Source organism: Eptatretus burgeri, chromosome 3 (assembly GCF_056783735.1).
Source record: "Eptatretus burgeri isolate ZD-2024b chromosome 3, Ebu_testis_v1, whole genome shotgun sequence".
NCBI lineage: Eukaryota > Metazoa > Chordata > Myxini > Myxiniformes > Myxinidae > Eptatretus > Eptatretus burgeri.
The window spans coordinates 91,061,240-91,086,083 of record NC_140963.1 but is presented as its reverse complement, the minus strand read 5'-3'; the positions used below and the strand labels follow the sequence as shown (position 1 = coordinate 91,086,083).

The 24,844-nt window shown below is 45.6% G+C and overlaps 1 protein-coding gene across 6 annotated transcripts in view; it reads right to left on the bottom strand.

The window, feature by feature from the left end:
• LOC147030439 (zinc finger protein 608-like) overlaps window positions 1-5,880 on the bottom strand; it is a 231,390-nt gene extending 225,510 nt beyond the window's left edge. Inside the window, exon 1 of one of the 6 annotated variants that reach the window (XR_015056364.1) lies at window positions 4,618-5,880. Coding sequence is in view for 4 of the 6 variants with exons in the window: in XM_085874487.1 (XP_085730613.1) it covers window positions 4,618-5,298 (681 nt within the window). In the remaining 2 variants the exon portion in view is untranslated. Of the gene's footprint in view, window positions 1-4,467; window positions 4,544-4,617 lie in introns of those variants that run through there. The other 5 variants (XR_015056363.1, XM_085874487.1, XM_085874485.1 and 2 more) reach the window with 5 other exon arrangements.
• Between the last annotated feature and the right edge of the window lie 18,964 nt (window positions 5,881-24,844).

Here is a 24,844-nt window from a genome sequence, read left to right as displayed (position 1 = left end):
TCAAAGAACACAGGCTGTGAGCTACTGGATCATCACCCCAAGGGCAATTGCAAACAAATATCAAGTGCTAAGTCTTCTGCGCCGCCATGTCCTGACTACACTGGAAAGGCTTTCATCCTTGCGAGGAAATGATCAGATTTGCTGGACAGTCATCAGCCCTGCTGACATTCCCCAGCCAAGCGTGCCTCATTAGGCCGACGAGGTGACGATTTACTCACTCAGACCAAAAAAAAAAAAAAAAGAATGAACGAGCACGGTCACACAGTTGATTGTTTAAACCGATACATCTGATTTTCTTCAAAACAACATTGCATTGCTTATCTTTTGAACACTTTCAAAAGCTGAAGCTCTTGATGATGGCCTACTCACTTTCACCATACCGATAGCGAGTTCAGCGGAGAAAGTCAAACTGCAAAGGGTCCTCCATCAAGTGTCGAGCAGCTTCGGTGGTGAAACTCAAGCCTGGAGACGAGTCCAATGGAGCTTTCCGTCTCAAACAGAGTTTAGAATCAATTAAAATTTATTTGTTTTTTTCTCTTCACTCCATATCATACTGTGCATATAACATCCCTAAAATGTGGATGGTACCACCACCGTACTCATCAGCTCCTCCGGCGAATGTACCTTCGGTCTGTTTGGTCGTACCATATCTGAACCAGTGGATCATGATGCTGGGATCCCGAGTCTGAAGGTTCAGGTTGCGAACGAGATTCTCAAGTCTGGTGTCGATTCATCCACGACACTCCTTGCAAGTCATGTACAAACTACACCGACATCTCCAAATTCCTTAGTCCTTTTGTGCACAAGCTACTCCCATGGTCTAAAGGTTCAAGTTGCGAGCAATGTCAAATTTTCATTCAGCAAGTCTCAAGTTAAGTCGAATGTTGCAATAACAGTCTGACCCAAGTGTATTTTTAACACTAAGTCGTACAGCCCTGCTCTGTTGAGATTGAGAAACCGATGCACTTTGACCGAGCTCCAAAAACAAAGGGGCACCTTCTCGTCACATCCCACCAGAAACACTGTGGCAGCAATGAAACACTTGGAGTGGTGCTTACAATTAAACCTTTGCTTTTCATTACACACGGCTTGCGGGCGCACAGAAATGCAATACGCTTGCGGAAATGTCACCGTTTAAAGTAGCACCAAATTACATTGCAGCAACCAGAGATTACCGCCTGCATTAACGAAACAGCATTGATACAAGTGCCGTGTGGTGAACGATAGCTTTATCACCGCCGCATGAAGGTCACACCGGGACAGTAGTGTCAACCAAACTCAGTGAGTCATAAAACCGGTGTTTGTTCGAGTCAAATAAAAAGCAGATATTTTTACTGCACGACTTACATTCACAGAAGCTTGTGAACTGTCAGGCATGCATTTCAGGCACGGTCAAATGAGTTCTGGATGGCTTCAACTGCTACTGCTTTAACGATTGAGGTTGCAGCAACTTTAATCTTTAACAGCCTGTGAGTTTTTGGTGTTACATTCCGAGCATACAGAGGGCAAGTGCTCAGTAATAACAAAGGCGTCAATTCAATGTACAAGGACTCCAGCCATACAAGTGGCAGAACGCAAAATTAGGACATGTGCAAACAAACCAAGCAAACAATCTTATCCACACTTCACACGTTGGTTGTTGAAATGATTGCTTGGAGAGGTCAATTTTCAATTGAATTTCTGTCAAGTGAATAGGAGGAAAACTTTCCTTGGCATCAATTGAAATGTTTGTTGTTTCATGTTGAAATGTGGTGCTTAGACTTCCAAGTGGAGACGCAACGGTTTGCCAGATTCTCAACGAGCCATGTGCGCTTTGCAGACGGGGCCGGAAGCGGCCATCAGAGGGTCAGAAATTTGTAACGGTTACCATTCCTGGGGCAGAGGGGCATAAAGAAGAGTCTCAAAGGGTGGCGATGAAGTGGTATTTACAAAGGAACCCTTTCAATCAAAAGGTTCACTACGTTGATGGGAAGTGTAATTTGACTGCCTCGGAATCTCATGGGATGATGGCAGATTCACCAAGATGGCATGCCAGCTGCTTCATTTCACCTGGCAGCAGTGCTACCGTGGCAAAGGCGTGAGAGCACCTGAGATTCGAGCGGATGAGCCGCTCATCACGAATCAGATGTCGTAAGCAACAAAGCAATGCACCAGCTCTATATACAAGCCAATGCTTGCGTTGGCATACGTAGTTGACAACCCTCCAGTACGAAGCATGGAACTGGGATAATTAATCGCTGTTCTCCAGAGAGAAATAATAATAATAAATAATAAAAAAACAAATATTTCAAACACGAGCAATTGGCAGCCCTGCGCACACACGCCCTGTGCTTTGTTCTCCGTGACGCAAACAGTGAATGATGCTCTTTTGGGCAAGCCTTGCCCTGTTGAGTCCCAGCATCATCCACACTTTTATTGGCATGTCGCCATTGGTGATTTGCTGCATCGTGAAGGATTACGACGTGGGCATACGCTTGCCTGGTTCGTTTTGGTCCAAAGGGGCGGGGGGGGGGGGGTGAAAAATAGAAACCAACGCAACATTTACAGAGCTGGTGGGGAGGGGAGAGAGAGAGAGAGAGAGAGAGAGAGAGAGAGAGAGAGAGAGAGAGAGAGAGAGAGAGAGAGAGAGAGAGAGAGAGAGAGAGAGAGAGAGAGAGAGAGAGAGAAAGAGAGAGATTGCACATCGATAGTTCCATCATACACCTTTTCGAGCCGCTGGATTTATAAAGCCAGACGGCGCCCGTGGAATTTTCCCTTGGGAGATCTTTGCCAGCACACAGCGAGTTTGTGAGAAAAGGTCACCGGCTGAAAGCGGGCGTTAAATGGACACCGAAGAGTGTGACATAGTTACCGTTTCATGGTTCACAGCGGTGCCCATAAAAGCAGCCCTGATACTACAAGGGTTAAATAAGGTGACTTCTGAACAGAGACAAACAATGAGGAAGGAGCGGTGGCTACATTTCCACTCGAGCTGGCTCAATAGGCCATTGACTGGCTAACCCTACCATTGAGACAGCGCCACTCCAGAGATGTGGGTGAACGTGTGCTCAATTAGCCTCTTTGGCTACACGCAGCAAGTGAAGGGTTTGGTGGCAGAAGGCTTTGTCTCCCGGAATGGACGCAGGCCCTGGGAATTAGCAATCCTCTCTTCTCTCCACAGGTCATGCTATAACGAACTGGGACCACACCTAACTTGTTCTAGATTACCAATACGGCGGAGACGTGGCGTCGTAACCACAGCTTGGTCGGACGATGGGATGAAGCCACTTCATGGGATGAAGCCACTTTGTCGGATGATCATCCAGATTGGAATTGATTGTTAAGTTATTAACAATTTATGGCAGATGCTGGAGATATATATCATTAAAGCTTGGTGAGATTTCTGTCTTGTAAACGTTATTAAGGAGCACACGACATCCACCACTCAGAATGAAGGTCGTCATCATGCTCTTCATTGAGAGTTGTGGCCGAACGTGCAATTTTCGAAGCGACAACATTTGTGCAAGACCTGCTGGACCCCGTAATCAGTACGTCCGCTCGGTCATACCACAAGAAACAAAATGAGCCAAAACATTTAAAAAAAAAAAAAATTCAGAGGCAATCACAAACCCCTTTGTATAATCTCGCGTGAAAATTAAACTTATTGCGCAACATGTCCGTGTTCGCTTGCAACACACCAATCAGTGTGTCGATGCAAAACGACTTTGGACAGGTGGTCGAGGTGGCTAAATACCAAAGGCAATGCAGACGTACCTGCACGATCTTGCCAAATCCCTCCCACCTGTTAAAAAAACAAATACAAATAAAAAAATATGTAAACAACAACAGCAGCACAACTACTCTTGGAAGGGTGATCAAGAACAAAGACATCCCTGAGATTTGCAATCGCAAAGCCTCGTTCGTGCCTGCACGATCACATCAAGCGGTCTTGTCCTTTGTAGGTATCACGACAATTTCCATGTCGGTCGAACAAGACGTGAGATACTACTGTAGGGATTAACACACACTGTGACACCGTGGTGTGTAACAATCACTTGGGTGTTTGTGGGTTCTGTGACGTCACAGGTGTGTAACAATCACTTGGGTGTTTGTGGGTTCTGTGACGTCACAGGCCCCGCCCACAGCATCTCGTGGTTTATTTAATTTATTTTCAAGACATCAATACGGCGAGCCATGAGACGCGATTTGAAGGTTCACTTAAAAGCCACATCCCTCCGGATCCCGGTTCGCCATCAAGGGAGACACACCCATGAAGACTGTCCTTACAAGCATTGACATGCGAGCGTGACACCTTGCTGGGAATCAAACCCGCAACTTATATGAATCGACAGTCGAGAGAGATGGATGGATAGTGAGTGAGTGAGTGAGTGAGTGAGTGAGTGAGTGAGTGAGTGAGTCCCCTTGTACGCACCAAGTATCCCTCGGGCCACTCGGGAGTAGTTAAAACATGAAGTTGGTTATTCTTACCAAACACGGGGTCCACTGAAGCATCGGAGAGACGAGGAAGAGGGAAACACCCGCTCACTGAACACCAAACGCGCTCGGGAATGTGAAACACACACACAATTCGATCAGCTGGGAGGGGGATGAGGGGGTGGGGGGTTACACCAAACTTACTTTGTCCGTCTTCGGTCTCTTGGTCGCGTGCGCTTCCTCCGGAGAACCCTGTGCGTCCTTGGCCATGTCGCCCTCCGTCGCTGTACAGTTTCCCAGCAGCGTGGTCTCCAGGGCGGATTTGACCACTTCGGGAGCACGACCCTGAGCGGCATCGCGGCACGTTTGCTGCTGCTGCGCCGAGCTAGGTAGCGCCACAGTTCCTCCAGTCGGCTCTCCCTTGTCCTTCTTCCCTCTGGAGCGTTTCTTGGCTCCAGGTCGACCCGCCTTGCTGCCGCCGACAGGCGAGGCTCTCCCGACGTCTCTGAGAGCAGGACGGCCCTGCTGCCCGGCGTCTTTCTGGCTGGCTTCCACCATTGCGCCCCGGACGCTTTTCACGGCCTTTCTTCGCTTCGATTTGGGCCTCTTGCCTTCGGAGCTTTCCTGCTCCTGCTGCTGCTGCTGCTGCTGCTGCTCCTGCTGCTTCTGCCGCCGCCGGCGCTGCCGCTGCTCCTGCATGGACAACCCGCTAGCGAGCGCCTCGCCCTTGGCCAACTCCTGTAGCTTCTGGCGATCCTTCTCGAGATCGGCGTCCAGGTCGATGATAAGATCTCCCACGCCGATCTCCCAGTCGTCTCCGCTGTCGTATCGTGCCGCCTCGGCGTCCGCTGCAGCCCTGCTTCCCGCGCCGCCCGCCGCTGTCATGCCGCCCAGCGCGCTGCCCGGCGCGCCTTCGGGAGCGCACCATCAAAGGCAGGGCCGGCGCGGGGACGGCCGCCTCCCCGCATCAATCCGCCGCCTAACCGACCGCTTCCTGCGAAGAGTCGTGAATAGCGATCGACGGAGCTCATCAATAAACCCCCGCGGGCGCCGGTGCGCCTCCTCACCCGCGCTCGGGCATCAATGTCATTATCCACACCGAGGGGCGTGTTATCGCTCGGCGGAGGCGCCGTTTACCCGGCGAACCCCGCACGCGGCGCTCCCCGAGCCCCCTCATTAAAGAGGAGATCCGGGCGCGGACGCCGCGACCCATAAACCCGCGTGCGCGCGACTCGAGGAGGAAGAAGAGTCCGCGCGGCGACGCGCGCGCGCGCTCCGGTGACCTGGCCGGGGTGTGCGAGTGTGTCCCACACTCATGTTATCGATAACAGGTGCGCCTGCCCACACCGATCGCGGGCCGTGTGGATATCCGAGCGGTCGAGGCGTCCCGCATGCCGGGTTACCGCCGCTCCTTTAATCCGCAGCTGCCGTTATTAGCGCCAAACGTCCCTGTTTCGCCGCCTCGGCCCCTCCACGCCCCCCTCGGGCCCTCGACTCGCCGGTCCCCAAACATCCCACCCCTTCTTCCCTCCCACCGGCGGCCTGCTCGTCGGCCTCACCCCGACGCGTCTTCTTAAACAAATGCGCCGAGAGTTTGAAACGCGCGCGGGTTCGCACAGGCAGCCGTGACGTGGACCGCTCATTGTGACGTCATGGTCTCACGACCTTCAGTCGTGCGTGCCGCTCGCCTCATTTCCGGCGCTCTCCGTCTCCCCGCAGCGGCCAATCGGCCGGTACATCTGACGGGAAAGTGAGTCGTGAGGTAAAAAGCGATCCGAAGGGAACGCGCTCATCGCGTGAGGCCCCTCAGGGCCGTCATTTTAACCAGGCCGTCCTTTGTTGGGAGCGCTGACTCATGTCACGTTAACCGTTCTCCTCCCGTTCGCCACCCTCACCCTCGTGGTGGAACAAAGGCACACCACCACCCCCATTCACGGCACCCCGGCCGAGCGTCTTACCACGGGGATCCGCACCTGCGACCTGAGGGAGGCGGCGACGCAGGACAAAGGGCCGCGCACGTGTCTCCGTACGGCTCGCGCTCCCTCGCACGGGGCACGGAGCGCTCGACGCACGGAGCACTCACGACACAACTCAAACACGGTGCATGTTCAGCATTCGTTTGTGTGCGCATAATGTATCACTCAGGTGCCCCCCCCCCAAACGCCCGTCATCATCACCTGCGTCCACTGTTTCGCAGCCACGAATAACCAGGACCCCGTACGGGGGGGTGAGCCGTGCACCCAACCACCCTTGGCATTTCCTACACGTGCATGGCCAAACGAATGATTATTACATCGAGTAGTCATGTGGAGGTTCGGTGGGGGTGGCGTCAATTAATTTTAGGAGGGGAGTTGAGCGGACGAGTATGCGTGCATGGTCGTGCGCGCAATCAACTGTGAGCTTCAAACGGTGTAAGAAGAAAACAGGTCGCACTTTTCAAACGTGCTCCTTGCTATATAACCAGGCGATGCATCCCCTCCCTGCAACACGTACTCCCGATCTGAATCGACGACGCATCGTCGCACCGCGGCACATCCTCCCCCACGGGTGGTCCGAACGGCACGACGCAACCAAAGGGTTAAATAACGGGCTTCCGTTAACACTTCATCGTGACGACAGTTTCAGCGCTCTTGTCAAATATTTAAGATTACCTAATGTCCCCCGACAGGTTCAACGGCTCCCCTCGCAGTCGCAGCTCCTTGCACGGTGAAAGGTGCGTGAGCTTGTCCAAAAATTTATTTTTTTTTTAAGTAAATAAATTCACCTTATAAGTCTTGCGAGGGGTTCGAGTACGAAGGAGTACGAGTACGACGGGATACGAGTACAACGGGGGTACGAAGAGCATCGCAGAAAATGCGTAAAAAACGGATGTTGTTTCCCCCCCCCCTCCCCCTCTGAGCGGTTCTCGGGGCTCGCAGGTTACTTATTGACGAGGTGCCGATACGAAACGATGTGCATCGTGTTCGGCGTGATGTGATTATAAATAAACCTTTCATTATCCGCCATTCATCAATGACGAGCACATACACCACGAGAGAGACAGACAGACAGACAGAGAGAGAGAGAGAGAGAGAGAGAGAGAGAGAGAGAGAGAGAGAGAGAGAGAGAGAGAGAGAGAGAGAGAGAGAGAGAGAGAGAGAGAGAGAGAGAGAGAGAGAGAGAGGGCGAGAGGGCGAGGGCGAGAGGGCGAGAGGGCGAGAGAGAGAGGGCGAGAGGGCGAGAGGGCGAGAGGGCGAGAGGGTGAGAGGGCGAGAGGGCGAGAGGGCGAGAGGGCGAGGGGGAGAGAGGAGGAGGGAGGAGGAGAGAGGGGAGAGAGGGAGAGAGGGGGAGAGGGAGAGAGGGAGAGAGGGAGAGAGGGAGAGAGGGAGAGAGAGAGAGAGAGAGAGAGAGAGAGATCGAGATCGAATCTGAGTTGATAAGGAGCTCGGTTATGGTGATGTTGGGAGGGCGGGAGCCCGGTTTCTTCATCGTGGAAATGCAAGCGACCCAAGGCGACAGCTTGGAGAGCTTTCACCGAAAGGACCCGTAAATGCAACGTTTCCGAAGCATTTCCAAGGACGATGACCGTGCGGGACTTGTGGTGGGGATTCCTTCTGACCATGCTGGAGAAAACACCCTGTTATGTTATATAGTATCGTCTTTGTGACCTTTTTCCACAAAGCGTCTACATATATAATATATATCAATCAGCAGGGGTACCTGGCGTTGCCAGGTGCTGTTGTAATCCTGTTGGAATTTTGAAAAAAACCAAATTTTGTTTTTTTTCCCATTTTTTTTGTGTGGGCCTAAAACTTCCCTCCACGTACTTATTTATTCGTGTGCAACCTGTGGCTGCTTGGCCACATCATTTCCTCGGGGTGCAGCTGTACCCTTGATGCAATGTCTCCGTTACCAGTAAGCTGGTACTCATTTTGCCAACCTCAGAAGGATGACAGACTGAGTCAACCCACCTGGTGTGAATTCAGCAGGTGGACAGAGGCTTGAACTCAAGATCTTAAGATCTTAAGTCAGCCACCTTATCCGTTAAGCCAACACTAGGCTTCCTACACCCACCAAGACACATGGAAGGGGGGGGGGGGGTGGGGGTGATCATGTAATATTACCTTTCACGTCACCACAAAGGCTTTGGCACTATAGAGCGATTAAACAAAATATATATCCAACTTTAATTTTCAAAATTTTCAAACTTTTTTTTTTTCCTGAAACACTCCCCAGCACCCACTGATGAACCCATGAAAGTTTGATGAAGATCCGTTTTGCCATCTATCTCTGAGAAAAATGGTGATGCAGACACACAGAAAGACAAACATCTCTTGTTATTGTACAGCGCAGGTATCTAACACTCCATGAAACCTCCGACACTCCTTTTAACACACTCCTCATTGTCAAGCAACTTAAAGGCTTCAATTTAATATCCCATATCACAAGAAATGCTTCCTGTCATTCTCTTGCAAGTAATATTGGCTTACTATATTAAATGAATGAAAATATTAATTTATCATTCTATCGTTTAATTGCTCATTCTTCAACCTGCGGAGCGGATGTCTGATTTCACCTTTTGCTCACAACGTCCCTGTTCTTATCCCTTGGAAGTAGTGAAGAGAGATAGGTGGACACACCTGAACCCCGTGCCCATGCGTTTTGGTGATGTGTTTGTGTGAATCCAATGTACAGAGTAAGCTGCAAGCTTCTATCAAGATATAGTGAAGTTTATATCTGGTGAATACAATTTTTGTTTGTAAAGTCGAGGCTCATGGAAGAGGTAGAAGAGGTAGGGAAGAATGGGGGTTAGGGGATGATGCATGGTGTGGCCAAGGTGGATACAGAAGCAAACTCTCAGGAATTAAAAACTGGAAATTTGGAAAGACGTGGGCTTAGGGAAGGTTAATTGGGGGTCAAAATCATCATGGTATTGGATTGGGGATGATCTGAGATGGTGGTGAGTGAACAGCTGTCTCGGAGATCTGAAGGGAAGAATGACATTGAAGAGATTGTGGAAGTTGGTTCCACAGGCACATGAATGAGTGATGATGAGCAGTGATTCTAGATTTTGGGAGTTTTACCAGAATGTGATTACTGGTGGACCATATGTGCCATGCAGAAACCTAGGGGAGTGGAGGCAGGTAAGCCAGAAAAAGCAGAGGGTGCAACAGTAGAAAGGAGGCGGTAATAGACAGAGAGACCACCAACCTGTCTGTGGTGGCCTAGTGATCGACTCATAGACTCAGCTTCATCGCAGGAGATGTTAATGATCTTGAGGGCCTTGCTTTCCACAGCATCAATCTGAGCAAGGTGTGATGCAGGGGCACGTCCGAATGTAAAGGTAACATTTCTATGTTGATAATATGGAATGCATATTGGATTGGGATTGAATTCTGGTTTCAGCCCAGTAGTTCTATCATTGACTGAGACACAACTGTGTCACTAATACATTGCCCTTGTGTATTCGGGACAGGAATTTGGACATTGGCTAGGGTGCCTGCGATAGATCGCCTACACTTCACAATGCACACCATGGGATCGTTAACGTCCACCAACTAATGTGGACAGACGGGACACCTAGTTTAACGTCCATCATAGGGACACACTGATGAATCACCCTGCCTGTGAAACACCGGGAAGACAGTTTATAGTTTTTATCTGGTTTGGGATTCGATCCCAGGCTCTGTAGCATAGAGGAGAGTGCACATACCTCAAGGCTATCCTGCTATCCTATTTCTAAATGGAGTTTCCTGACCAGTATGGGACAAGTGTAGAAAGAGTATATCAAATATTTCATCAGTTTCTTCCCTGTAAACAAAATAGATTGGAGGTTATCTTGGAGAAATCCAACGCATAGTTTTAAGAGAAATACCACTCGAAGGATCTCACATTCACCGGTGACGATATGATATCGATCGGTCACCTGCCTCTCTTTTGTTGTTACTCAGGTAGTCATAACTGAGCTAAACAATCATTTGGAAGTGTCATCATGATTGACGTCCTTTGTTTTGAGAGGCATGTATTGAACATGTTTCCAAGCTGAAAAACAACAATGTGCATTTTCAATCAAACCGTACCCACCCACATGTCCCCATCCACAGAATGATGAGATTATATATATATATATATATATATATATATATAGCCTCAAATGAAGGATGATATTCCTGTAACATCAAAAGAACGTTGCACATTAAAGTATGAACTAAGTGTGGTTTGGAACATCACATTAAAAAGGGAGATTTAAAATGTCGAAAAATAAATAAATAAACAAATATAAAATCAACTAGACAATTATTTCCTGAGCTTTCACGAGAGCCTAGAGGTATGCACACTCTCCTCTAATCCCTCTCGCCTGGGTTCGAACTTTGACCGAGCTGTAAACTGTCACCCTGGTGTTTCGTATACAGGGCAATGCATCAATGTGTGGACCGTCCATCAGAAGGACATTGAGGCTGGAAGATCCGTCTGTTAGCACTGGATATTGGTGGATCCTACGTTAAAGATGCCACGGTGTCTTTTTACAGAGTGGGGGAGAGTTATCAACAGTATGCTGAACAAATTACAACTTCGTGGAACCTTAAGTCAATCATCAGGCCAGCTCAGCCAGTTTGTGAAAGACATGAGGAAAAAATGTTCTCCCACCGACCACACAAGAAGGTAGAAATAATTGGAGCCGTTAAAGGCCCAGTCACACCTTGACGTTTTAGCCAGGAATGGCAACGTATAAAAATGCACGTAAAACGTTGGCGTACGCTGAAGTTTTGAGGGTTTTTTTTTTAAGTTTTGGTCGTATTCATAACGTGTTGATCGTATGCGTAACGTATTAGTAACGGGCACAGAACGTTTCGTTGTGTTAAAGATAACTTATACCAACGAATGCTTAGCCTGTTGTCGGCATTCACAACCTGTGCCCAACGATAGTTTAACTTAGTCATAGCGCGCTGCACGTATCGCCGACGAACTCGTGGCATAGCCTGTTAAAAACCTGCCGCTCGCCGATTTAAATCATAACTGCCTGAAAATTGGAAGTGTCAACATCGCAGTCACACCTTGACGATTTAGCCAGCGTATGCCGACCTATGAAAAATGTCTAAAACGCTGGGACACGTCGAATACGGTATGGGTAAGTTGTGTATACGTTAGGAGCACGATGAAAAACAATGAAGTACGTTGGCATATTACGTGGTACGTCTAGTACGTCGTGAAATTTCAAGCATGCTGAAAATTTTACGACGTACTCGACATGTGGCTCACAAGTTCCGCATACGCCGGCATAAGTTCTCGGCACGCTCCGCAATCGTTTACACACGTCGGCCACACGTTACTTGTAAGTTACTCATAAGTCGAAACACGTCGAGATAATGTTTAGCATACCCGAAACTTAATTTTTAATCTACGAGTAACGTGCTTTGAACCTATTAGTGGCGTGCTTTGAACCTATGAGTAGCGTGCTTTGAACCTATGTGTAACGTATCTCAAACGCACATTGGCGTATGTAGACGAATTTGATAGTAGTAGTTCGAGAGAATTTAGTGATGTCGATGTTATTAGTAGTAGTAGTAGTAGTTCGAGAGAATTTAGTGATGTCGATGTTAGTAGTAGTAGTAGCAGTAGTAGTAGTTCGAGAGAATTTAGTGATGTCGATGTTAGTAGTAGTAGTAGTAGTAGTTCGAGAGAATTTAGTGATGTTGATGTTGGTAGTAGTAGTAATGGTAGTTCGAGAGAATTTAATGATGTCGATGTTATTAGTAGTAGTAGTAGTAGTTCGAGAGAATTTAGTGATGTTGATGTTGGTAGTAGTAGTAGTAGTAGTAGTAGTACTTTCAAGTAAGGTGTTGCAAAGTGTGAACAACGTTCATGTAGCGTGCTTACAAAACGTTACTCATGGGTTAGAAATAAGTTTCGGGTACGCTAAACATTACCTTGACGTGTTTTGACTTATGAGAAACTTACAAGTAACGTATTTCAACGTGTGTCAACGATCGCATAACGTGCCTACAACTTATGGCCAGCATAGCGGAACGTGTGAGTCATACGCCAGCATACGTCGTAAAATTTCAAGCATGAAAAAATTTGAGGAAAACCCAAAAGTTCAACGTTTAAAGCCAGCGTACTACCACTTATGGCAGTGCTTTTCAGCGTGGTTTTAACATATACAAAACGTACCTATAACGTAGTCGATGTGTACCAGCGTTTTACACAAATTTTCCAAAAATCGGCATAAGCTGGCTAAAACGTCAAGGTGTGACTGGGCCTTAAGTAACGAGTAGTTACCTCGCAGTAAGAGTGAAAAGAGTGAAATTTTTTTTAGTATTAGCAGTAAGAGTGAAAACATTTTTTGAAAATATAAGCTCAGCTGGCCTTTTTACCCCGCACACGCAAAGCGAAAAGTGGGGTGAAACAGTTATTTCATGTCCGTTAGTCAATCTGATCAGTTTATGATTGACGATCTATGGTCGAGGAACAACTTATTTAAACTGAACATTATATTTTGAACATGAATCAGAACATGAATAGGTAGACAAGTTTGCTGTTTTACCACAATTTGGCTCTGAATTTGACACAATCACATGTGCGAAGAGGACTGAGATAATATTTTAACTCTGTCAGCCGGCCTGGCAGTTAAACAAAATTGAAAATCATTCCAAACCAGAAACTTACCGTTTATAAGGATGCCATAAAGGACACAAACAACAAGCACAAACAACTAACATAACGTATTAGTTGAGTGATGTCATAGACACTGGCGGTAAAACCTGCGAATTAATTTATTTATATGCATTTACATCTCTTTAAACATCTATTTAAATTGAATTATACACTTGAACAGTGTAGAACACAAACCGCCTTCATAAAAGGACCAAGAACCATGCGGTTTATTGATATGTAGTATGAATGGGTATGCCATTTGAGATGATTCAGTATCGGGGTGAAGAACTTGCCGATATGGCGATATACGATGCCAATTGACGCTGCGTTTTATGGTGATCAATAAAGCCTCCACCTCCTAAACTGAGACTCAACATCGTCTTATTACAGTGTATAAAGTGGGAGAGGAGTGTGAGGATGATAAAGAAGAAGAGGTGAGGAAGGAAGAGGAGAGAGGTGGAGATGTAGTGAAGGGTACAGATTCACTCAAGAATGCATGTCTGCAAAGGCTGCAAGACCCACAGAGCATTTCAGGCCATTCTGTGGTTGCAGCATCAGATCTCTTAGTTTTTCACCAACAAAATCTAAAGTTGAGTGCACTGTTGTGCTTCATTGCAATTTTGAGGTTTTCAATATTTTTGGATTTTTCTTTTTCTTTCGAATCCACAAAAACTCAAAACATTTTTAACAGGTTGCAGCTGCAGATTGATATGGACAAAGTGACAGGCAAATCCCCAACTTATACCAGAGATTCAAGAAGAAATTCAGATTCAACTCACCCAGGGTAACTTGCAACAGTAGCAGCAGGAGCAGCAGCAATCTCTGCAGGGTTTAACAGAAGCTTTCGCCAAAGTCTTTCAAGCAAAGTCGCTTGGCTTTTGTCTAAAGCTTCTGGAGACACTTACAGACAATTACCGAAAGTCAAATCACAGCAGCACCACACTGCTAACCTCCCAGGTAAGGAAACATATTGCATAATATTTTCAGAACTTTCAAGTTTGAATTCCATGACGAGCTTCAACCATGTAGTCGGGCCTACCTTTCATCCAGGCTACATTTGAAACTTCAATTTTTCACAACTTTATTTGATGAAGATACAGTGCCCATGTCCTAATATATAGTATTATGATCACTAAGATCACCAAGTAAAGTAATTAGTTCCTCACTTCAAGTAATTTGTTTCTCGCATCATTTTAGGACAGTTAGTGACCAAAAAAAAAACAAAAACCAAACGTTCTTGTGTTTTCAACGTGATCTAACATTTTTCTAACACCTTTTCATCCTGAAATACTTGACCCCACAATAGACTAGCATGACATATCATACAATCTTTGCACCTTTGACTAAAGGGAATGGTGATTAAAGGGGTATGGGTGACAAAAGCAATATATTGTTGGAGGAAACATGACACTCACTTTCAATGCTAACTTTTTATACACTATACATAGTGTTGTGTGTGCAAGACACCAGATGGAAAGGAGACAGGGTGAGTTGGGTACAAGCTGTTGCATGCTGGTGAGGATGGAAGAGGTAATGGCGTGGGAATAATAGTATCAGAAGAGATGTGCAAGCAGGTGGTCAGAGTGGAACGATGGGAGGGACGGATAGTTATGGCATGGCTGGTGGTGTAGAGGCAAATGGTGCGTGTTATGTCAATTGTCGGTATACGAGCCAGAAACGGGAAGGGCTGGGGCAGAGAAGCAGGAATTCAGGGACGTACTGGAGAGGATGATGGGATTGGTTGAGCTGGAGGGGTTGCTGTGCGTTGTGGAGACTTCAATGTGCATGTGGCAGTAGCAGAGCCGGGTGAAGAGGAATGTTTTGGTAAATTTGGTTGGGGGGACGAGGAATAGAGAGGGTCAAGAGCTGGTGGTGAGGAATGGGATGGCCATAGCTGGTTCATTCCTTCAAAAGCGGGAAAGCCACCACACGATTACCTTTAGGAGTTGACAACAGAACAGAACTTGATTTGGTGGTGGTAAGGAAGTGACAGTTGTGGGGGGGGGGGTTAAGGATTGCAAGACAGTGGCAGGAGAGCATGTTACCACCCAGCACAAGCCTGTGGTGTTTTTTATATGGATGAAGAAAAGGAAGGAGGTTAAGAGCAGGGGTCGGAAGATTATTAGGTGGTGGAAGTGAAGGGGAAGCATCATCGTAGAGTACAAGGAGAGGATGAGGGCCAGATATGATCAACTTAATGAAGACGTGGAAGGTTTGGAGGAGGAGTAGAAGATGTACAGAGAGGTGTGTTGGGGGATTGCAGAAGTTTTGTGTGGAAGGACATCAGGAAAGGGTGCATCGTCAAGGGATAGAAACCAGGTATGGTGGTCAGAGGAGGTAGCAAAGGCATTGGTGAAAAGAAAGATGCTTGGAAGAAGATCAAGGATAGAGGGAGGCAGCCAGATGTGGGGTTTCTGCACCTGTATGGACAGAAGAAGTTAGCAGCAAGGATAACTGTGGATCATGCGAGGAATAATATGGAAGAGGAGGTGTTCAACAAGTTGGAAGACGATGATGGGAAGAATATGATATATAAATTGGCTCGTGAAAGGGATGAGGATGGGAAGGACATGAAGGGGGAGGGTGGTGATTTAGGATGGTGACAGGAGGCTAGTGACAGAGAAGGACAGAATTGAAGGTGTGGGAAGGATATTTCAAAAAGCTGTTGAACCGGGAAGGAAGCAACGGCTCGCTTGAGCTACCGTGTTATGTAGAGGGGGAAGTGGATTTCATGGAGATCACAGAGGAGGAAGTGCAGAGGGCATTGAAGAGGATGAAGAAGGGAAGAGTGCCAGGCATTGATGAGGTGTGTACAGAAATGAGAGTTGCTGTGGGAGAAGAGGGAGTCAGTTGGACAAATAGACTGTTGAATGTATGTACGAGAAAGGGTTCAATTCTGGAGGATTAGAGGACAAGCTTAATTTAAAGGGGAAAGATATTCAAGATCCAGGTAAGTACAGGGGCATTATTCTCCTTAGTCACGTCATCAAGGTGCTGGAGAGGATTCTAGATGGGGGGGGGGGGTAAGGAAGAGTGTGGAAATGGAGATCGGAGAAGGGCAGCAGGGGTATAGAAAGAGTAGAGAGACGACGGATGGGATGTTCGTGCTGAGACAGCTGGTGGAAAAGAGGTTGGAGGTGCAAGGTGAGATGGCATTGGGATTTGTGGACCTGGAGAAGGCCTATGACGCTACTCTGAGAGAGATGGTGATGGCGCCACTGAGATGTATGGGAGTGCCAGAAGCAGAAGTTAGGTTAGTGGAAGGGATTTACAAGGCAAAGAAGGGCAGAGTCTTGGTTGGTCCTGTGATGTCTGAGGAGTTCAGTATGAACATTGGTTTGAGGCAGGGAAGTGCTCTCAGCCCACTCATGTTTATCATGATGATGGAGCTGGAAAACAGGGAGGTAAACTTGAGAGGTAGTATGGGAGGATTCTGTATGTGGACAAGGGCAGTTATGGTGGTGAGTAGATGGGCGATGCAGGAAGTACTGGGGGAGTGGAAGGAGGAATTTGAGAAACATGGGCTGAATATGAGTATGGAGAAGACTGAAGTGATGTGGGTCAGGCAGCAGTGAAAATATATGAATATCAGGTTAGTGGAGAAGGGGATCAGACAGGGAAATAGGTTCGATTATCTGGGAGGAACAGTTCGAGTATCTGGGAGGAGGGTTCAGGTGGGTGCAAATTCATGGAAGAGGGTGGAGTGACTCATGGCAGACAGAAATATATCAAGTAAATTGAAAGGGTAGGTTCTGATGTTGTGTGTAATGCCAGCCTCCCTTTACGGTCTGGAGACGGTGGCACTGACAAAGAGACAACACCCGAGGTTACAGGTTTGGGAGAACAACTGGGTCAGGAGGATTGCAGGAGTGAAAAGGGTGGATAGAAGGAGGATTTATGAACTGAGAGGAGATTGGTGTGCAGATGAGCGTAATGGGGAGATGGGAGAAATGCCAGCTGAGATGGGCTGGACACTTGCTGCGGATGGAGGAAGAGAGAATGGCAAAAAGAGTGGATAGGTTGAGGGAGTGAGGAAGGTGGAAAAGAGCTCGACCACAGTTGAGATGAGAGGATTGTGTGAGGAGCGATGTCAGTAAGGTGGGAGTGGTTGGAGAGTGGAGAGAGTTGGCTGAAGACAGTGGGAAGTGGAGGAGTATTGTGATCAAGACAGGGTACATAGTTGTGTGCACATACTTGTCATCTCACAATAATAATTTTAAAAAGTCTTCATGATCATCTTTACTGTGATTGTGTTACCTTCTTGCAAGAGAACGTTTATTTGACACAATGAATCATTTACTTTTCAGACGACTGTGATTGACAATACCAGAATCTGATAAAAAAAATAATTGTACGCCGTCATGGCCGAAGCCCCACGCACAATCGTATCGCCACACCTAAGGAGGGATTCTGACTTAGAGGCGTTCAGCCATAATCCCTCAGAGGGTGGCTTTGCGCCACTGGCTGCTGAGCCAGATGCACGCACCAAGTGTCTGAACCCACGGTTCTTCTCTTAGTGAGTGGGGTTGCTGTCCCGATGACAAAAGCATCAGTAGGGTAAAAAATAACCTGTGTCACGACGGTCTCATACCTGCATGCAAGAGCACAACTCTGGAGTTCAAGCAGAGCAGCACTTTTTCACAAAGTCCCATGGCGAAATGGCTTGTGATGGGATAGCTGGGGCATTGAAGAAATTAGCTACTTTGGCTGACATCCAGTGCCCCTTTGACTTTGACGAACAAACACAGACACCAAAGCAGTTCTTAGATTTTGACCAAGGGTAAATCAGGGGTACGCACTTCCATGTGGTGGCTGAAAAGGGGAGCACAGACAAGAAGAAAAACTGAAGTTAAAAGTTGAAAAATGAATAAATCAACACAACATTGATTGAGGTATGGTGGGTTAATCCTTCATCAGAGCAAAACGTTTTGTAAACAATCGTTCATTTTCGAGCTTTTGATCTTTTTACATAAGAATTGCTATACTCGATCTGTAAACTGTTAAATGAAGAGCTCATTATGATCACTTATTCTTGATTTATTTCAGTTTTCTATCACTGCTTGCAGAATGCAACCACAATCCACTTCATCAAATATATAAAGCTCTTTCTCAATCCACTTCATCAAATATATATATATATATATATATATATATATATATATATATATATATATATATATATATATATATATATATATATATACTGTATATCTTATATTTATAGTCAGCTTATACCCCACTTGTGTAGACTGCTAACAGGGTACTATATACGAGTGGGGTATAAGCAAGATGTCTCACCTGACATTGGTGATGTCACACCTGAAATCGTATATGTCTTACCTGAAATGGGCAATTTTTTGTGTGTATTGGTGGAAACGGGAATTCAATGTGAATATTCTGTCAGCAGATATTGCAGTGAGTGGAGATAGTAACCTCGGCAACGTCGTTTAATTCCTCCAGTGAAGATTTCCATAATATGCTTGTTGTACCTCCGAAGTACTGTTGAGGAGTGAGGGTGATATTATGAAAGCTCGGCTGCGAAACAGAAATAGGCATGTTTTGGGCCTACCGCCTGACGGAAGATCACCAAAGTTCTTACAATGCCAACCGACCACTGCCAGGCACCTATCCCTTTCCACATCACTTCTTCAGTTCCCACCCTGTGTGATGTAACCAAGTTTGAAAGTAAAATGTATATTATGTTCCATGCATATCTTGCCTCATGCATATTCATGTTTTGCCTCATGCATATTTATGCTCCACCATGTGGTGCGTCATCTCTGCTGCAGAGGGAGAGCAGGCACTTCCCTCTCTGGTGGGATGTGTGGTTTTTGTGGAAAAGGCATGGTTTTTACCGATGCACTTAGAGTGTTTTAAGTAAAGAAAACGTGACTTAAACCTCTGCAAGTGTTGGTTAAACTGCCTGGAGCATTCTTATTCAAGAATCCCGGGACACATCGGCCATTCCAGGATAACGTGCCCATCTCTCTACATACCCCATAGCTTTGCTTTTGGCAATTTCCATTCGGTATTTCCCAAAACATTTCATTCTGGTTTCTCATTCGATGATCCATAGATCAGTAGATTCAGTTTCACTTTTCAACACCACCAAAGATCGCTATTCACTCCAGGAGTGGTTGGAGGGGAGGTGGGAGTGAGGAGGATGGGGGAGAGAGGAGGAGGGTAAGGGGAAAGCAGGAAGGGGGTTTGGGAGGAGGTAAGTGTGAGGGGAGGGGTTCTCAACTTGCATTTGGTGTTGGAATTTGTGGAGAAGTGGGGGGGGGGGTAGTACAAGATTGAACAAAATGGAGTACATTAATACAGCATGTGGATGTCCCTGGAGGGTGGAGAGAGGGGTTTGGGAGGAGGTAAGCATGATATGAAGGGAAGGGAAGGCTGTGTGAATTGCGGAGAAGGGAAGGCAGTGCGAAGGGAGGGGAAGGGAAGGGCAATAAAACGCGCCGAAACAGCAACATTTTTTAAACCACCGGGTTCTACATAAAACAGGGTGGAGTATTTAAAACCCACACTGTCTATCTGGCAAAGGCCTGCCTGCATGCATGCTCACACATGCAGTGACCTTTGCACCCCTCCAGTTGGTTCACTCCAAATCTGATTTGTATATGCTACATGATGGGAAAGCCATTCTAAATTCAAAACTAAACTTCCATTTATTGGTTTTTTTAAATTTTGTTTCGGTTTAAAGTTTAAATTTTGTAATTCGGCTGAGATCAAAAGATTCTAGAGGTTATGGCACATGCAGAAATGAAATAAAGTCATGAACATGAGCGTTTCCAGGCATTTATAAGCATTGCAATGTACTAGCGATTCATAGGAATGATGATCACGCATTAGATGATGCGAGTGAGGAAAGTGGAAAAAATATCTTTCTTTAAGAAACTAATACAGTGTTCCAAGTCAAGGCATTGTTAAGCAAGCCAAAAAACAAAATGGCGAATTAAGACGCCAGCGAGGGACAGTGAGGTGACCAAGAATAATGCCACCTTGATAAAGGATCATTAAAAAGGCCATTAATTATCTTAAAAAGGGTGTTTTAATTAACCCAAACACCCAATTTTCAGTCATGCATTTCCTTGGAGTTTTCTTAGTATGCATGCAAAGTTTCAGGCTGTGAGGTTTTATGGTTTTGGAGTTAAGGAGGAGACGGACAGATGGACTGACCGATGGAAAGATGGATGTACTGACACACACTGACATCTCTATTACAAGACCAAGCTTGCACACTAAAAACTCGGCTCGCCGTCACACGATCCCTATGAAATTGCTGTGGCACTTAGCAGACATGCCGACAATGTTTGGGAAGTCTTGGCATTCCATAGTACCACTTGCATTTTGCACAATGTGTATTTTTGTCATTCCCCGTGTACGGTCTGTCGTCTGCTACCAGCTATGTTGTACTGCTATCCCATGCATGTGCACGGGTATCGGTAGTTTGTTAGGATACATAGATAGATACTCGCAGGGGTACCCGGCATTGCCCGGTGCTGTTCTAATCCTGTTGGCATTTTGAAGAAATCAAATTTTGTTTTTCTTATTTTTTTGTGGGGGCCTGAAACACTTCCCTATACCCACTAGGGTATGGGGTTAGGGATCATTTAATATCATATTTCACACAGCGACAAAGGCTTAAGCATGATAGAGTGATTTTTTTAAAACCCCAAAATCCAATTTTTTTTTTCCAAAAATTTTGAAAACATTTTTTGCCTTACACACTCCTGAGCACTCACTGATGAACCTCTGAAAGTTGACGAAATTGCTTTAAGCCATCTCTGCGAAAAATGGTAACCCCCAGACAAACAGCTTATTATACGAAGTATGCATTTACCAGGGTGATCTATAATTAAGTCCCTACTTATATATACTGCATATAAATACTATATTGTTATTCTAAAAGTTCAGTAATGGATAAATTAGCATTGAAATATTTAGCTTATCTGGAATTTACATTCCAGATAAGGTATTGACATCGCACCGTCTGGCCATTCGTCCGTCTGTCTCCTTTTTCGACTTCTCTGGCAAAACTGCTGGGCCGATCCGACTGAAAATTTGCAGCAGCGTTTTTCTCCTGACTGGAAGCAGGAATTGCAAATCTTGTTCTTTAAGTAGAACATGACTTTAAGTAGGTCAAAATGGCTGACCTTCTTCTTCTTCTTTCGGCTGCTCCCATTAGGGGTCGCCACAGCGGATCATCCGTATGATCCGCATTGTGATTTGGCACATGTTTTACGCCGGATGCCCTTCCTGACGCAACCCTGGTCGCCTCTTACGACACAGGGATCGGGTACACCTATTTTAACCGGGGTATACACCGGCCCAGTATACTGGTACTCATTTCGCCGACCTCGGAAGGATGACAGGCTGAGTGAACCCCCTGGTGTATTAATTCAGTGGCCCAACGGGGATTGAACTCAGGACCTTTTGGATCCCAAGCTGCTGCCCTAACCACTGCGCCAACACCAGGCTTTCAAACATCCATAGTCAAAATGGCTGACCATAGCCAATTTATTCAAAAATCTTCTTCTCCAGACCCACCAGTCAGAATGCTGCCAAATATGGGTTACAATATTATGATGGGGTCGTGATGTTAAATTGCGGAGGTCATGCCAATCACATGACCGGAAGTGTGTCAAAATGGGGGACTTCGTACTGGTGGATTTTTTGGTGTACTGTGGTGGTGAACTACCTTAGAACTACTGAACTACTGAACTACCTTTGGCGTACTGGTGGTGAACTACCTTAGAAGAAAAATGGGGAGATTTTGAAAAATCGAATAAATACCTTCAAAAATCTTCCTCACCAGACCCAACAGTCAGAATTCTCCCAAATTTGGGTTGCAACATTAGGCCAGGGCCCAGATAAGCTATAGGTCCAGTCGTCCTATTTTTTTGTTTGAAAGCTTGTTTATTGCCATAAACATTTTTTCTCTTTCCTTTCAGATTGATCCATTATGGCTGAGAGATCAATTGTTGATCAAAGAGCATGACTTGCTGCACGGTATGAGGTTTGTCAGTCTGTAATTGCAATTCAATGATGGTGGCGGCAAGAAATGGGAAGAAAGGAAATACTACATTGGTAATGTAAATAAAACACCAAAATATTTTTTTTTCCTTTGAAGGCCATTTATGGCCGTTTTAATTTGTTAACATCAAATTTCAATAAAAGCTCCGGAGTTCTCACCACATTTTTTCAATTTTCACACAATCTTTTCCATTGAACACCCGAGAAACCCATCCAGCAAATCAGCAGAGGTATTGCACAGAGAAGCTTCTAATTCGTCCAAACTGTTTTTTTTTGCCCATTCCCACAAAAATAAATTGCATGGAGTTAAATCAAGGCTCCTGGATAGCTGCTCTATTGGTCCTCATCACCCAATCCATCTGTGGGGAAAGTGGGTATCCAACCAATTGCGAACTTCAATCGAGAAGTGTGTGTGGTGGGGGGCACCCACCATCTTGAATAAAAAAATGTTTCATCTGTGTTGTCCCATTGCTGAATTTTTGGAAGAAGAAAGTTTTGAAACATTCCCAAGTATGTCTGTCTGTTCATTGTATCGCAGAGGATGTAATGTCCAATGAGCTGGGTTAAAGTCATTTACCACCAAACAAGCAGTTTTTGGCGAATTGGCTGCGTTCGACAATCGTTTCTGGATCATCTGCTGAAAAGTAATGTTATTTATGCCTGTTGACAAAATCACCAACATGGAAAACAACATCATCAGAGCAGATAATGTGAGGTAACACACCTTGACAGTGATCAATCCACTGAAGGAAATGTTCACAAAACACCAATCTCTTGTCACAATTATCTGGAAACAAATGATGAACATAATTAGGTTTGTATGGTTTCCATCTGAAGTCCTTCTTCAAAATTGCCTGAATTGCACAATAACCTATTACATTCTCCCTCAACGCTTGGCTGATCGACTTCTTTGGGCTCCTTATGAACATGTATTGTACACGGTCAATATTATCTGGTGATCTCACTGTCGTATGGCTTTCTGATATTCTTACGTCTTTGACTGAACGAGTTGTTATATGCTTTTGGTGACAGTTTTTAATCATTTTTGGATCCAAAGTGGCATGTCTTCCCATTACTTGTCACCACAATCTTTGAACTACAATTAGGGGGATAGGGCTGCCAAACCTCATCCTGTGCAGTAAGCAATTCATGCTCTTTTAGCAACAGTTAATCGCTCAGACCTAATGGATCAATCTGAAAGCAAAGAAAAAATAATATTAATGGCAACAAACAAGCTTTCAATTTTTTTTTAATGCTCTACCTAAAACTAATAACAGCGTTTATATATTTAAAATAAGGACTTAATTATAGATCACCATGTATGTATATATAAATCGACTACTCCCATGCTCTTCGAGCTGAAAAAGCTGCATAAAGCAGCCAAGAAAGGTTATCAAAGGTAAACACTTTACTGCTTCAAACCCTTCCCATAGGTTCTTCACAGCTGAAAAGACATTCACAAACAAAATCACTGTCAGACAAGGTATGCAAACATACCAGATATATATATACATATATATATATATATATATATATATATATATACATATATATATATATATATATATATATACATACATACATACATACATACATTCCAGAAAATACAACCCCCGTTACTTCGTGGGTACTAAGTTGGGGGGTGTGGGGATTCGAGAGAGAGGAAGAGAGGCGACAGGAGGCAGGAGGGAGGGGAAGCTAGGAAGGGGGTAAGAGCGAGGAAGGGGGGGGGGAAGGTGGGGAGATTAATGCCTTAAACGTTGCTCATCACTGTGGGAGGGAGGGGTGTGTGGTGGGGGTGAGAGAGAGATAGAGAGAGAGAGAGAGAGAGAGAGAGAGAGAGAGAGAGAGAGAGAGAGAGAGAGAGAGAGAGAGAGAGAGACAGAGACAGAGACAGAGACAGAGACAGAGACAGAGACAGAGACACAGGCAGAGACAGCGAGAGGCGGCGGTGTGGGAGGAAAGTGCTGCATTTATGAGGAGGGGGAGTGAGGAGGGGACAGAGAGAGAGAAAAGAATGTTTATAAGCATTGTAATGTACCCAGTAATTTGTAGCTATGATGAACAGGTATTCGATAATATGAGTGAGGAAAGTGAACACAACAACTTTATCATGAAGAAATTATTATGGCCTGTTCCAAGTCAAGGTCAGTTAAGGTAAGGTTGAGCAGGCCATAAACATGGTGGCTTCAGACCCCAGCAAGGTTACCCAGGAAACACCTTAAGACCCCAGATAGTGAGGTGGTCGAGGATCGCCTGATGAAGGATATAATTAAATATGGCTGTTCATTATCTTCAAAAGGGGTGTTTTAATAAACCCAGACACACAGTTTTCACTCTTGTACTTCCTTGCAGTTTTCTTAGTTTCATGCATGCAAAGTTTCAGGCTGAGAGGTTTTATAGTTTTGGAGTTATAGAGGAGACACACTGACAAAACACACACACACACACACACACACACACACACACACACACACACACACACACACACACACACACACACACACACACACACACACACACACACACACACACACACACTGCCTTTTGTTTGTATACTAGATGACCCGTGAACCAGATGGGTTCCCGTTGTGACAGCAGTTGATGAAAAAAAAAAAGACAAAATTTTAATATTATTTCGTGGTCAAACTTTAACTTGAGGAAACTTTGAGCATTTACTTCAGGAGTCATCATTTGGCCAACCGGTTTCTCGAGCTATATCAATACATTCTCCATGGTTTGACCTTGCGCTTTATGG